This window comes from Periophthalmus magnuspinnatus, chromosome 2 (assembly GCF_009829125.3).
Source record: "Periophthalmus magnuspinnatus isolate fPerMag1 chromosome 2, fPerMag1.2.pri, whole genome shotgun sequence".
NCBI classification, from domain to species: Eukaryota; Metazoa; Chordata; class Actinopteri; order Gobiiformes; family Gobiidae; genus Periophthalmus; species Periophthalmus magnuspinnatus.
In genome coordinates this window covers 17,492,508-17,509,323 of record NC_047127.1, presented here as the reverse complement: position 1 = coordinate 17,509,323, position 16,816 = coordinate 17,492,508, and the positions used below count along the sequence as shown (strand labels likewise).

Sequence of the window (16,816 nt, the reverse complement as noted above, 5' to 3'; positions counted from 1 at the left end):
TAAATGATCAAAGCATCCAGATGGTGGACATACGATAGGCGGGTTCCAAAAGTTTGAGCTGAATTTTGGACTATGTGGGCTTCCATCCATTATTGTTAATGTACAAATATTTGTAGGTAGTTCCATAAGCCCACTTGGCAGCCCGCAAACATGTGGAATTTTTGGTCCAACTATTGAAGAAAAGGATTTCGTTCTGATAACGCATTTTGTTTACCTTCTCATGTTTGGAGGTGGTAAATATTGCAGCATTGTTCACCACATGTTGGGGCCAGATACAGTCACATTGTAGAGATTTTGTCCGGGATTTCCTATATAATAATTATACTTTTTGCACAGTTAAAATAAAAAAATAAAAAAAATGGTAGCAACACATTTTAGCCATTTGTTATTTTAATATTATTTTAGTATTGGAAATATGCAATTTAAGTCTATTGAAAAAAGGGATTCCACTGGATTTGATTTTAAAATACATGAAATTTACTGACAAAACACAAATTGTATGTGTGTACAAAGCTTCACTGTGTTCTCAAAAATCTTTCACTTGTTTATAGAGATAATTATATATAAAACATCATAACATTTTGTGATGTTGTCCTGTCTATCTTAAATATAAGAGAGTTAGCATCATTATTGATCATTTCAGTATTATAGCAAGTTTTTATAATTGAAACACAAACTCTTATCTACCAATGGCATTCAAAGTTTTCCTTTTGCAAAAAAATGTAAGTAATAAATCTTACTCCACTAGTTACTAACTGACTAAATAAATACATACAAATCTAATTACTAACTAAATCTACACCTAAAATGTTACTCAAAACAAGATTAGTTAATATTAAAAAAAGTATATTTATTTTTAATTTTTTCTGTAATTTAATTAGGGGCAAAAATGTTGACCCTTCAGTATAATATGACTGCTTTCTTGTGTGGTCTGTCTTTCCCATATAATGTTCCTACACAAGTGAATGTGCCCTACATCCTGGCCACCTGGAGTTACTTCCTGTTTCAAATGATGGATGAGCCAATCATGTCGTGTCGCGTGTCCTGCTGCTTCCTACTAGCCTGCTAATGCTAACCTCCCCGTTAGCATCTCTTGTTGGCATTCTTCTATCCAGCACTTAGGATATCTGCTCTAAACTCTTGACCCTAAAACATGGAGACAGCTGGGCCAGAGACACCTGATCCATGTTTGGGTTGTATGTGGGTTGTCCAGAGGGTGAAGCAGAGCGAGATGAGCACAGCGGGTGGGGGAAAGAGAGAGGAAAAGGGGGGAAAACGAAAGGGAAGGAGAGTGTGAGGGGGAAGAGAGGAAATGAGAGAGAAACAGATACATAGAAAAGAAAGGAGAGAGGACAGAGAGAGGCCGAGAGAGATGGGGGTCAGGATGAAAGGGAGAGAGAGAGAAAGAGGGGGACATAGAAGGAGAGGCAGAGAGAGAAAAAGTGTCATTGAGAGTTCGATAAGAAAATGCAGCCTTGGATATCTATATAGTGAGGATATAAAGGAAGGCATTGGACTACATATTTTTGTTCCTGAAATTGAATAATGAAAATGTGATGTAATGTTTTAACAACTTCTACATCACAGGGCTCTTCCACAAAATGATCCAGGCTTATTTAAATCTTCAGATAGCAAAATCTTATGGAGTTCCGATACCTGGATGATATTAAAAAAAAACTTATTTAGACAATAGAATGTAATTTTCGACATTAAATCGTCTGTGTGGCCTTATAGTGATCTTATTTTGATACAGCTCAAGATCATTCTAAAGCTATTCGGGAAAGGTTAATTTCTGTCCTGTGAATGTGACATATTTAGTATCGATACCTGCTAAAGTTAGTATTTAGTTTCAATACTAATTTTAGTATCGATTAGTATCTGATTTTTGATACTTCTAACATGTGTCCTTGATGTGCTTTCTCTCTGCAGACATTCCATGCTAACACAGACCCAGCAGAGGTGGTGCTGAACAGAGTGCCTCAGCCTGTCTTAGCACGCTTTGTACGGATCAGACCTCTGGCCTGGAAGAACGGGATAGCACTGCGCTTTGAGCTGTACGGATGCCAAATCACAGGTAAAGACTTATCTGTTATTTTATTTAATTTGGACAGTATAAATTAAAATCACCGTATGGAACTTTTTAGCCACAAAAATAGTCATATAAATGCATAAATTTTTTTTATTTTGTTTTTCATTTTAGTTGTTTTTATTGCACTGCATCTCAACAAACCTCACTTATATTTGGCCTGGAAGAGGGCCTCTTCCTACTTGTTTCCATGGAAATGTTGTCAATTGACTATAATTTTTCATTGGAGGATATTTCGAAGTATGGTTTTAACATGTAATTAAGCGGGTGACGTGCAACCTTCAAGAAGTTACATACTGTTGTTTAATGAACAACATTACAGTTTAGTTCCATCTGGTTCCATCTATTGTCCTTAATAAAAACAAAGAATAACTTGATATATTTTTGGGTTGTCTCTGGTATTTGTTTCCTCATGGTTCTCATCCAAGCGCCTTTTAAATGTACAGGCAAATCAGTCTTATCAGCGAATAGCTTCTTACACTTTACTTTTCAGAGTAACACAAGAGGAGATAACACCAGGCTGTTGATTCTACAGGAGGAGAAAAAAAACTATAGAAAAAGCCTGCACATAGGGATTGCAGAAGACATTTAGTAGTGCTGACGGTTTAAGAGTTTGCAGATCAAACTTTCATGTCGTTATGTCACAAACTGGAGGTGTAAATAATGTATATATGCAGCAGTGTGTGCGAGTATTTTTTGGGGTCAGGTCCCTATGACGTAATTTCTGTATTATTTGATCAACAACAAGTGTTAAAGTTCAGATATGGGTTAAAATAGGTTAAGATTAGGGTTTAGGTTAAGTTTAGGCGAGTAGTGACTATGTTTAAGGTTATGATCAGACTCAAGGAAGTGAATGGAAGTCAGTGCAATGTCCGCACAACATATGGAAATGTGTGTGTGTGAGTGACAGGAGGAGGGGGACTTGAATGTTTCATTGGAGGGTTTTCAGATCTATGCTAAAAATAGACCCAGAACAAGATTACATACATGTGTGTGAATGGAGTGAGTTGTCTATGCTGCCAGTCAAAAGTTTGGACACACCCTCTCAGTGTTTCTTTCTTTATGTTTACTACTTTCTACATTTTATACACATGAAAGATATCATGTATGTATGTGATGTAATATATATGGAATTATGTAGTAAACTGATTTAAGTTTGGAGACTAATTTCAGTTCATTTAGTTTCTGGGTCATGATAAATAAATAAATAAATAAATAAATCAAATCTTAATATATATTTTTTGTTTGTTTGTTTGTTTTTTCAAACCAATTTAAGTGCCTGTCAAGTGAAGTGAGAATAGAGCATGTGTAAATAAATTTAAAGGTGCACTCGGAACTTTTCTGATGGAGGCTCTGGCACCCGATTGTCTTTATGGAGATGCGATTGCTTTGCCTGGAATATTCCACAGTATGACATTTAACTTGTCTGTCTCCATGGAGACAAGAAGGTGACAATACCAGGCGAAGCTACAGATCAGATCTGTGGAGAGGCGAGCCCACTCACAGTAAGAATGCATATTTTTCGAGGTTTGTTTGATCAGCTGCAAGATGCTATGTGTTTTATTTTGGAACATTTAAGGCAAAGCAGTAACAAGTCCAAGACAAGCAGGTGGCAGACTCTCCACTAGAAAAAATACATAGTACAACTTTAATATGGCAACAAATCTGTCAAAACAAGACTTTCTTATTTCATGTGCAATTATCTTTACACAGCCATATTTTAACATTAATGACATGTCTAATCTGACGGTATAGCATTCCTTTGTATAGGCTCTAGTGGTGCACTTACATCTTAAAGACCCACTCATTCTGCACTTGAGTTGGAGAGCTTCTGCTGCTAACTTTGTTCCACCCACTCGTGTTACAAACGGACCCATTTTCTTTTCCAGTTTTATTCTTGCAGCAAACACCTTAAACGTCTACACCATAATGAGGATATTAAAGGAGCTGTACCTGTTTTTTATTGTCTTAAAAAATGTGAAAAACAGAATTGGATAAATGTAAACTGTTTGCAGTGTTCCAAATTTCTCACTTAAAAAGCACAGACACCTTAAGACTTTCTAACCCACTGAATAAAGTGTTATATATGAGTGCATTCTGAGTGAAAGTAACCAGTAAACTCAGAACCAACTCACAGGACTAAATCAGGACTAAGCGAATACTAAACCAGGTCTACACCAAGTCATTGCATCAATGCTAGAACTAAATGAGATGGAATCAGATCTCACATAAACCAGGACTAAACCAGGAATAAACTAGGATTAAATCCAACCCAAATTAGGGCAAACCAATTCCTGTATGAGCCACAAAATAGGACCACGTTTGAACTAAACCAGGACTAAATCAGGACTAAACCAGGACTAAACCAGGATTAAACCAGGACTAAACCAGGACTAAACCAGGACTAAACAAAGACTAAACCAGGATTAAACCAGGATTAAACCAGGATTAAACCAAGACTAAACCAGGACTAAACCAGGACTAAACCAGGATTAAAGTAGGATTAAACCAGTTCTAAATCAGAATTTTCAAATGGACCGCTTCATCCTAAATGATACTAAATGCATTATCTTTCCTATACATTTTCCAATTTCTGTACCAACATGAATGGTCCCATTATAGAGCCCTGTGGTACTGCTTTGATACTAAGATCGTTTTCACACCTAATAGTCCAGTAGACTCGGTTCGATTCGGGACCAAAATTGAAACATTGTTAACATTTTCAACTGGAGCGGTTTGCTTTCACACTGCTTTTTGTCAAACGAACCACACCTTTTGAGAAGCTTGTCTAATCCTTCACATGTGGTGGCACTGTACCAAAAACCATGGAAGGAAACAAGACAAAAAACCATGAAGAAGAAACGCTGCTCGTCTATTGGTCAATACAACGCAACTTCTTTTCCGCAGGGAAATGTAACTGACATATATTTTCGTCAGACCATATTTCTATAAGGGCTTTTACCTCCTCTTCACTCCACGTCTGACCACGAGCCATTTCTCTGCTCCGCTAGCTTTGCACCCGTGTTTGTTTTGGTTTTATTTACCCAGAATGCTCTGCATGTAATCTGCTTCCTGTCTTTGGAGCGGCCTGTGGTCCGCTTGGCGTTCACATATGCATTCGAACCGTACCAGAGTTCACTTCAACCGGACCGAGACCTAGGTTTTTTGGCGGACCAGAGTTCGCTTTTTTGGACCGTATCAGAGTTCGATTGCGCATTCACACCTGACCAAATGAACCGGACTTTGTGGCCAAAAGAACTAGAGTTCGATTAAAGCATACTAACCAGTGCTAGTGTGAATACGACCTAAATGTGTCTTTTTATATTAAAGGTATGGTGCCTTTATGCAATTGATGGCAAACATGAACACTGAACAACATTGCGTTTGTAATTAGATTTGTGATTTATGTTTTAAAAATAAGATGGTGTTAAAAGTTTTAAACACGTCCAGGATAATTAACAATAAGACTGAAATCTAACTAATACAAGATTCACATTTCAGAACATGTTTGTACAGATCTAAACTACACTATAAGGTTAGCAGTTTTTATGCAGAATAAGACTGGGAATTAGTTTGCAGCTTTTGTGAATTTGATTAATCTTGCAACCCTAATTGAATTCGAGCTTCCGTTCTCTCCTCTCTCCAGATGCCCCATGCTCCGAGCTCCAGGGAATGCTCTCCGGCCTCCTTCCTGATGCCCAAATCTCAGCCTCCTCGTCCAGGGACATGGTCTGGAGCCCTGGCACCACCCGCCTCGTGGCTAGCCGTTCTGGGTGGTTCCCCGCATCAGTGCAGCCCATTGCAGGAGAGGAGTGGCTACAGGTATTGAGGCTAATGCTAATGTATCAGATGCCCTCCCATGACACTATGTATATATACAATGAGGCAAATAAGTATTGATTTTGCAAGTTCTCCTACTTAGAAATCATGGAGAGGTAGGAAATTTTAATCTTAGGTGCATGGTTAGGTGCATGGTTAAATTTTCATCTTAGGTCCAGGTTACCGGGGACTGTTACCGACTGCAGACACATCACACTGCACTGAGCTCTTTACTTTTCTTTTATCACGCTGTATCACTTTGATTTATATTGTCAGAGAGAGAGAGAGAAACCTCATATTAACTCTCTAAGTCCCATTCATGTGTGTCTATAAATATATTTGTACAGTTATACACATTTATATACGTATAATGTCCCGCTCGGCAGCAACTTTAAAAAAAAAACTTTTTTTGAAATGAACGTAGCGTTGGGACAAATGTCCGCGTGTGTCCAATAGAAACGAGGCACCAGTCAGACACGGAAGAAAACACTACATGACAACGCTTCTGTAACTTTCACTCATTGAGAAATATTTCTCTGCATCAGGCCCAATGTCCCGCCCCCAGAGCCATATACCCCACCGTGATTGGTTTGTTCATTAACCTTTTATATTAATTTGGGGGCCACAAACTCCGCGCCCCCAGGCCTCAATTGGCCCGCGGCCGCGAATCTGAAACCCCTGACCTGAGATGAAAATTTCAGACCCCTTCATGATTTCTAAGTGCACTTGCATATTGTGTGTATATATATATATATATATATATATATATATATATATATATATATATATATATATATATATATATATATATATATATATATATATATATATATATATATATATATATATATATATATATATATATATATACACACCCCTTCATGATTTTTAAGTGGAAGAACTTGCAAAATCACTGGCTGTTCAAATACTTACTTGCCTCACTACATATGTATGTATATGTATGTATGTGTATATATATATATATATATATATATATATATATATATATATATATATATATATATATATATATATATATATATATATATATATATATATTATATATATATATATATATATATATGGGGCGACAGTGGCTCAGTGGTTAGAGTGTTGGTCCCCCAACCCGAAGGTCGGAGGACGCCCCGCTCGGACGTCGTTGTGTCACCCACATTGCCTAGTATGAAAGTGGTGCGTGTGAATGATAGGTGGTGGTTGCAGGGGCCGATGGTGCAGATTGGCAGCCTCTCTTCTGTCAGTCTGCCCCAGGGCAGCTTCTGCAATGTATTTCCATCCAATGTTGCATTAATTCACCAAGATGTGTGAAAATGATGTCTGAACCACTCTTTGAAATTTTGAGCCCGATGGATCCTGGCATTGTCATCTTCGAACATGCCCGTGCCATCAGGGAAGAAAAAATCAATTGATGGAAAAACCTAGTCATTCAGTATATTCAGGTAGTCAGCTGACCTCATTCTTTGAGCACAGACTGTTGCTGAACCTAGACCTGACCAACTGCAGCAACCCCAACCTATGGTGACTTTTTTTTTGGCCAGGCAATGTATAACCCTGTAATGTGGCGGATACCCCTCCAACGTCCTGTATCCCTGTGTGTCAGATGCCCTCCCATGCTCCTATATCTCTATGTGTCAAATGCCTGAAAATGTGTCCAGCATCAACTAGGACTAAAACAGTAGTAAACTGGAACTAAACCAGGAAACTGGAACTAAACCAGAACCAAACAGGAACTAAACCAGGACTAAAGCAGATCTAACTCTGCTCAAACTCTGCTCAAATCAAGGACTAAGATAAGACTAAACCACAACTAAACAATTTTTTAACCATATCTGAAGTGGGACTAACCCAGTACTCAACCAGGACTCAGCTGGGACTCAACCAGGACTCAACCATGTCTAAACCAGGACTAACCAAAGTCCTATGTATCTACCTCTAGTAGATAATGGCCACTGCAGAGTGGGAACCCTCACAAGCACTGCAATTTTGTAGATGCTCTGTACTTTTTACTTTCATTTAAACAAATGACAGTATTTTCTCTTATATTTTCCATTCTTTAGGTGGACTTGGGCATTCCTAAAACCGTACGTGGGGTGATCACTCAGGGAGCCAGAGGAACAGACGCAGAGAGTGGAGCCACTGGAGAGAATCGCGCTTTCGTCCGTAAATATAAAGTGGCCTACAGTGTCACCGGAAAAGACTGGAACTTTGTCACTGACAGCAAGACTAGCATGCCCAAGGTAAACTAACCTCTAACAGATATCTTTGACAATGTAAGATTTATTCACTCTTCAATATTTGTAAATATATATATATAAACTCAAGATATAATTTTTTAACACATTTTTGAAATCAAGTCCCTCATATTTGTGTTTTTGTCTGCAGATTTTTGAAGGGAACCTGCACTACGACACCCCTGAGCTCCGACACTTTGAGGAAGTGGTGGCTCAGTATGTGAGGTTGTACCCAGAGCGGTGGTCTCCAGCTGGGATTGGAATGAGAGTCGAGGTCCTAGGATGTGATCTTCCGGGTAAGAGCACAGATAACTCATGATAATTCCTCTATGATAATGTCTTTAGTGTTGTTTGATCTTGGTTTGATTTTGGTTTAGTCCTGGTTTAATCCTGGTGTAGCCCTGGTTTAGTCCTGTTATAGTCTTAGTTTAGTCCTAGTTTAGCCCTTTTTTTAATCCTGTTGTATTCCTGTTGTAGTCTTGGTTTTTAATCCTCTTGTAGTCTTGCTTTGGTCTTGGTTTAGAACTGATTTAATCTTGGTTTGTTTTCTATGCACAAACAAGCATCTTATACTATTGGGAAAATGGTAATAAGAAATCAGTCATTTTCAAATCTCATAAAAGCACTATTACTAACAATATGTGTTGAAAATACCTTAATATTGTATTTTTTGCACAAAATTTTATGACGAGACCCCATCTAAAATATGTTTGGTAAAGACGTTTTACCGAATGGACTAGCTAGTTAGTTATTGCAACTTTGGCCTGTTAATTAATTTATACATTTATTTACCGTATTTACCAGTTTATCTGTAATTTTATGATAGGGCTACCATTTCCAACCACAATACACCACAGTTAGCCAATTCTGCAGGAGCTCAGAAGGGACAAACTTCTTTTTTTCTCACATCTTCAAAGGCATATTTTTAGTCTTTCAGTTCATGGTGTCCTTTACTGAAGCTAGGAATCCCATAGTAACAAGTTTTATGGTTGTGTCGCTTTACTTTTCCTCCTAAAACTAAAATTATCCACCTTGAAAAAGCAAAGATGGGGATTTTTCTAGCATCCTTTGAAATACTTCCTTCTCCCCTCATAAATATTAAAATTCTGACAGCGTAAAACTTGGCAGAAAAAGAAAGAGTGAATGAGGAGAGAGAGGAGAATGGGGTGAGTGAGGAGAGAGAGAAGAGGGAGAGAGAAGGGGGAGAGAGGAGAATGATGAGAGAGAGAGAGATGGAGAGAGAGAGGGGGAAGGGATAGGAGAGAGGGGAAAGAGAGATAGAGGGAGAGAGGTGAACAGGAGATATAATAAAAAAAGGTGTTGGTGACAGGTAACAGTAGTAGTGGAAGCTAGCGACATTTATGGCCTGTGCAATATACGTCAAGCTGTGAAAACAATGCTACTGGTTATTAAGTGTAAGAAAATGCCATTTCTTTAGTTATAAATTGGTTCAAGATTGGCTAAAAGACAAACTAAAGGACATAAATGGGTGACAGATAGACTAAATCAGGAATAGACCAGGACTAAATCAAGACAAAACCAGGATTAAACCAGGACAAAACCAGGGCCAAATAAAGACTAAACAAGGACTAAATGAGGCCTAACCCAGGACTAAACCAGAGCCAGACCAGGACTAAACTAGGACTAAACCAGAGACAGACCAGGACTAAACCAGGACTACACCATTACTAAACCAAATCTAAATCAGAGCAAACCAATGCCAGTAAGACTAAACAGTGACCAAAATCTGAATTAATCCAGGACTTTTTCAGGATTAGACCAGGACTAGACCAGAATTTAAACCAGGACTGGAATTATTTATGTAATATGATGTCCTCTTTGAGAGCTAAATGTCCCTGTGTGTCCATGGGGTCTTATTCTGTGTAAAAGCTGCTAACCCTGTAGAGTAGACCTCTACAAACATGTTCTTAAATGTCCCTGTGTGTCAGATGCCCTCCCTGTGTCTCCATGGGCTCTTATTCTGTGTAAAAGCTGCTAACCCTGCAGACTAGACCTGTACAAATATGTTCTGAAATGCATGGGATTCTTGGATTAGTTTAGCAGTTCAGATTTCACTCTTCTCTCAAATGGATGAGGTTTAAAATGTGCACTTTGAATTGAACCTCTTTGTCTCTGTGGAGATGTAATTAAACTCATCTATGACAAATAAGTGACAGCACCAGATCTGTGGAGAGGCGAGCATGCTTACTGTATGAATGTGTGTTTCCGAGCAATAGAAACTGAATAAAAAGATGGATATGTTTAATGCTAAACTGAGGCCAAAGCTTACTTCATGGAAACGATGACCATCATAATGCACCTTTAAAATGTCCATTGCAAATCTAGTCAGTAAATCTTTCAGGTCTTGAAATATATGGTCCTTTGCTCCTTGTTACTGGTTAGTGGTTTAGGGTGTGTGAATAAAAGTTGGTTGCGTTTAGGTCTCTTCATGGTGTGTTTAAAGCATGCTGGAAACCAGGGCATTGTATTGAGTCATAGAAGGAGTGGCTGAGTGGTGCAGCTCATATGTAAAGCAACATCTGGTCAGTGGCCATATTGTTTTTTTCTATTAACATTGCTCCTGTTTGACTCTGGGGAGGCATTCTCTTAGACCAATACCAGTCCACTCTCTCTCTCTCTCGCTGTCTTTCTCCTCTCTTTTACTTTCTCTCTCTTTTCTTTTCGACCCTTGGGAGGCATTCTGTCAGACCAAACCCAGTCCACTCCTGCTGTTTGAGTACTAAGTGGCTCACTTACATTTTCCAGGTGACATAGCGTGGGAGAGGGAACTGTTAAGGTCAAAACTACAATGTTCTCAGTTCATAAATATTTTATTCAAAATTACACTTTTCCACAGTGTAGGGGAGCCAAAACTACACTCAAGGAACTAATGATTTAAAACCACAGTATGTAACTTTCTGCAGGTGGCACGTCACCTGTATGATTCCATGGAAATAGAAAGTTAAAATCACACTTTGGGACATTCTCCATGGATGTAGATAAGATCTTCAGATCTTGAGCTAGTCTTGGTCAGAACTACCTTAGCTGGAGGATTTGACCTATGGTGCATGTTTTGGGTTGATGAGGGAACCCGTGGTGCCTGGAGAAAATCCACCCAGGGAGAAAATGCAAAACTACAAACAGAAGGGCTTGGGTTTCCTCTGGGCACTCAGGTTTCCCCCATCAACCCAAAACATGCACCATAGGTCAAATTCTCCCGCTGAGGTAGTCCTGACCAAGACTAGCAACAAGATCTTGGAGCTACGGTGCTCACTGCTCCTGAGGAGATGCAGACACTGAAGATTTGGCCAAATGCAGAGGACAAATTTCCCTACAGGGACAATAAAGTGTGCCTTAAAAGCAATACAATCTCAGACGATTAGGTGGTGTACCCTCAACTAGAAAAGTTACGTATTGTGTCTTTAAATTTTGTTTTAATGACTAAACAGGAAACCAAGAATCAAATGTAACAAAGCATATAAATTACATAGAAAAAAACAAATCTTCTAACTTTCATCTTTTTTTCTCAGTCCCTCCAAATACTATAAGTATTGTTTACATTTTTATATAAGCAGTACTAAAACTGCTAGCCTTGATCAGAGGGGTGATAGCTCACACACACACATCTCCATAGTTGGCAAATGGAACTGCAGCTTTGCATTGTAATGTGCTTAAACATATGCCCTTGGCAGTGGTATATGTGTCTGTGTGCACCCAAGGGACCCTTTGCACCCTCTGCACCTCATGCACCCATTACCCAGCCAGGCTCTCCCCACAGGACCTGCTCTAAGTGTGGGACACCTTATGCATGAAAAGCACTACACCCTCTCTTCCATTCTATTCTTCCATTTTTTTCTCTTTCTCTTTATCTCTCTCTCTCTCCCTCCTTCCTTTTTTCTCTCCCTCTCTTCCCCCTCCTCCATCTGTCTGTCTATATTTCTCTTCCTAGCCCCCTCACTCCCATCTTGTGCACCTCTCTTCCTCCCTCTCTCTCCTGTGTCCCTCTCTTCCTCACTCCCTCCCCTGTGTCCCTCTCTTCCTCCCTCTCTCTCCTGTGTACTCACCTGCTCCACTCCACATTATGTAAGACAACACCCACTGCAGAGGCACCCCACTAGAATTTAAAATGGCCCTAATCTGGGCATGCTCACAATGAGATTTACAATTGTGATTTGGCCTAAGATATGGTACAGAGGAGGGACAGTGAATATATGATATGCAAGATATGTGCTATATCGTGGCAAAGCTATAAAAAACAAAAGCTATATTCCTTGGACACAATAAGAAAAATTGCGTATTGCAGCTTTAATCTTTTATCAAACACGCCTTAAAACCAACCCCAGCTCTTTGTGCACGCCTTGTAGCAGTGAGGAGGCTAAACCCATAATGGATATTTTACATTTAGTGACAAAGCCCCTCCCTTTCGCTAAACCCATCCGTCACTCCAAGATGCTGACGCAGCAAAATGTCCGACACGGGAAAAAAAATCTTCAATTATGTAGAAAGCTTGACGTAAATCTCCGAGTAGCAGCGAGGGAGAGAGGGGGAGGGCTAAATGCTAGCTCAGGCCAGGATGTGATAGGAATGACAAGCAGCTATTGTTTGAATATTAGCCTCGTGGGAGCAAAGATACAGCTATCGTTTAGGGTTAGCATACAGCAAGAGGTTGGGGGCCAGAGTGTGTTGACAGAGATGTGACTGGTTTGAATTATGCAAAGAAGATAGAATTAACATACTGAGCTTGGGTAAATATTTAAGTTTTTATAAGTGGAGTATTAGCAAAGAGATCCCAATTATGCTAACAGTTGTACACGTTAAAAACAGACCTAGTTCATTTTGAACAGTTTGCAGTGGTCCAAAGTTATGCGTCCTAATTCTTCACCACGATGAGTTTATAAGCACTTTTCACAACTTTCAGAGACTAGAGTGCAATTTTGCCTTGAGAATAAAGCTAACTAGCATGCCAACAGCACACTTCCTTGATTCTCAGACAATAAAACAATAATAATAATGCCTTACACTTTTAATGCGCTTTACAGGCTTGTCAAAGCCTCTCAAAGCACTACACTAGACTCATTATTCATTCATTTCCACACTTGGCGATGGTATGCTACTATTGTAGCCACAGCTGCCCTGGGGCAGACTGACAGAAACAAGCCAATCTGCGCCATCGGCCCCTCCGACCACCACCAATCATTCACGCACATGCCACTTTCATACTAGGCAATGTGGGTGAAGTGTCTAGCCTAAGGACACTACGACAGAACTTGGTCCGAGTGGGATTTGATCGTCCGACCTTTGGCTTGGGGGACGAAAGTTCTAACCACTGAGCCACTGTCGCCTCCACAATGCTTTATAATTAAATGCAGACAGCGCAGAGCAGACACGTTTAACAACAGACTTATTTTGAGCTGCATATATGTATATCTGTACTGGAGAAAGACAAATTTTGCTCAAATACATCAGGAAAAATTGTGTACAGCTCTTTAAGTTCATCATCTATAAGCAATCTAATGGCTAAAATATATGTAAACATATGCCCTTGGCAAATTGTAATGCAAATTTTGACCTTGAAATAGCATGATCTAACGTAGCATTGACCCCATTTCAGACTGAACGCACAAATGTGTCATTTAAAACCGCCAAAGGAGCAATTTCTCTGTCAAAACCCCATCACATGTCAAGACGGTTGCCGCGGGCAACGATGGCACACTGCATATATTGGATCTAGCATAAACAGACAGAAAAATGCAATGTTTTTCTCACGTTAGCCCGGGCGCTAGCTACGGTGACACTGAAAGGTCAAACTTAGACGCAGTGACAAGTCGTAACCTTTAGATTCATTGCTGCACAGAATGTTAATATATAGGGTGTGTAATCGTGTCCAGTGAAAACAATTGTTTCGTATTGAAATGAATTGGTTGTTTTCAAATGGGAGAGCATCTGACACACAGGGATATAGAGGGATGGGAGGGCATCTGACACACAGGGATATAGTAATGGCAACAGCAATAGTAGTTGCAGTAGCAGTAATAGTTGTATGGTTGAATTAGTAGTAGGAGTAGTATCCAACCTCACCTCAACATCTGCAGATTAACTGGAGACATTTGGGAGGGCATCTGACACATAGGGATATAGGGAGATCGGAGGGCATCTAACACGCAGAAAGCAACAGCAACAGCAGTAGTGTTACAGTATGTTGGAAGTTGGACGAGTAGTAGCAATATTATCAGTAGTAGTAGTAGTAATAGTAGTAGTAGTTGTTGTCTTTATTTATTTCTTATATAAAATCCACAGAAGACTTTTATTTTGAAACTCCAACCTTGAAGTAACTTGTAACTTTCCCTTGTATTCTAACCCATATAATTATCATCTTATAAACCAGTGGACACATGTTGCACACACCACAGTTCTAATCCTCTACTGTTATTGAGACCAGATGGGCCACTGCAAAGCATTCTGGGAGTTTAATCATCAAAACTCAAATCTATCTTCTACATAAACCAGGGAAGCAACTTTTCTTTCCCATCTGTTTTTGTGGCCAATTTATAAAGTCAACAACTCATTCCAAACGCGCTAGGCTAATCGCTAACATATGCTGTGAGTTAGCACTGACACTATTGATGAGTGTACTGGGGAAAGGGTGAATCATATTTTATTTTTTCTTTATTGGAGATGAACGCTTTGAATTATATAGAATTGTGATGAACAACTTTGAGATGTGGAAGTCCAGTGAGGTCATACGACATGGCACACAAAATGGAAAATCAAAAACGGGCTATCTTCATGTAACTATAATGTAATAATCTTGTATAGTGGACTTTTCTATGGGTTTAATCCTGGTTTGTGATGATTTTGGCTTTATAAGTATCTATTTTTAAACTGGGTTAAGTCTCTGCTTACCCTGGTTGTTATTTTATATTATAGTATAATGACTTTTACAGCTGTCATTTACTTACAGTGGTTGAAGTAAGTTGCACTGACACGACCTAAATCCCATATATTCTGATCTAAAATGGGTCTAAACCAGGACTGAACCAGGACTAAACCAGGACCAAACCATATTGCAGTTTAAACTTTAAAATATTTACCCCAACCGCTACTAAACTTTTTTTTTTTTAATTAAACTTTCTCTAAACAGCATGTCTTAAAATATACTACTACTACTACTACTACTACTGTTACTATTACTATTGCTACTGCTGTAACTGCTACTATACTACAATTACTACTAAGGTAGTCCTGGTTTGTGTATTGCTAGGTCCTACTATTTATACCGCTACTACTACCAAAACAACAACAACATTAGACAGTGTTGTTCCCACCCAGAGCGCCCATGGGAGACTATGTCTTACTGTGACTGGAAGAGGAAGCATAAGGGTCTAGTCTGGAATCAAACACAGACTCAATCCCAGGTCTGGACTGAGGTCTGAGATGGATGGATCAAAGGAACTCCCCCTGACCCTGAGAGTGGGGTGGGCTATAGTCTGACGTGTGGTTCCTATTGGGCTGCAGTTATGTATACAGCAAGTTAATCAAGAGTAGAAAGAAACCACACCAGAAATGTGTAGAAATCACTGAATGAATGGCTTTCAAAACATGTTGCTTAAAACATTGAATTAATTAGCCTACTATTTAATTATCGTAAATTTCAGTCTATAAGCTGCTACTTTTTTCCCATGCTTTGAACCCTGCAGCCTATACAATGGTGCGGCTAATTTATAGATTTTTACTGGCTAATGGCCACCGGGGGGCACTCTCTAGCAATAAATGCAAAAGTGAGACAGACAAGTTTTGATTTTAAACTGTCATTTTGCTCATCATGCACACACTCTCATCCACACACGAAAAAATGCCAATGATGCAGCTTTTAAGATAAAGGCAATGGGTCTGTCCATCAAAGAAGGAAATAGAGCCACTGCACATAAGCTTGACCATCAAAGGAGGAATTAGAACCACTGCACGTAAGTTTGGCGCGATGGTGCGACATTGGAGGTGGTAGTGAAAACAACTTAGTCAATGTAAAAAGACAATTTCAGAGGAAATAAAAGCAGATGGCCTGTGGTGGTGCTGTTTTATTTTCTAAATCTGAGGTCATGTTCATCCTGTATTGACGGCGTGTTGGTCCCGATTTTCACGAACAGTTTGAAAGAAAGCATGTCTTAAATTAAAACTCAAAAACTTCCATGTCTTCCTCCGTAAATATCCTATGTTACAACATATTTGTAACATGTGTCTTATATTCAAGTGTGGCTTATATATGTACAAAATGTATTTTTCTTTTCAAATTTAGCTGGTGTGACCTATAGTCAGGTGTGCTCAATAGTCCAAAAATTACAGTATGTAGTAGTCGTGGTAGTAGTTCCAGTAAAACCTTGAAGAGTTGTTTAATGTTCTGTTACCGTGGCTACCAACTGAAACATCTCACTGGTGAATCTGAGAAGTCTGTTCACTGTCTGTAAATGTCTCAGATATCAGTTATTTCAGTGTTTTAAATGAAGCTAGTCCCTGTATTCCATTCACGGCAGTTGGGCATTTGTTTACCCATTGCTATAGTGATGTCATAAAGATGGTCGCAGAGCAGTGATATAGACTGTGATCTAACTGTTTCCGAACTACTTGTGCTAGTATAAATGAGTTATGCATTGGTTAAAATATAGTA

General features: G+C 39.1%; 1 protein-coding gene across 2 annotated transcripts in view; it reads left to right on the top strand.

Moving 5' to 3' along the window:
- nrp2a (neuropilin 2a) overlaps positions 1-16,816 on the top strand; it is a 143,189-nt gene that overhangs the window by 89,190 nt on the left and 37,183 nt on the right. For both annotated transcript variants that reach the window (XM_033980416.2, XM_055227810.1), the window contains exons 8-11: positions 1,930-2,074; positions 5,733-5,908; positions 7,981-8,160; positions 8,306-8,450. In XM_033980416.2, coding sequence (XP_033836307.1) covers positions 1,930-2,074; positions 5,733-5,908; positions 7,981-8,160; positions 8,306-8,450 — 646 coding nt within the window. The remainder of the gene's footprint in view (positions 1-1,929; positions 2,075-5,732; positions 5,909-7,980; positions 8,161-8,305; positions 8,451-16,816) is intronic.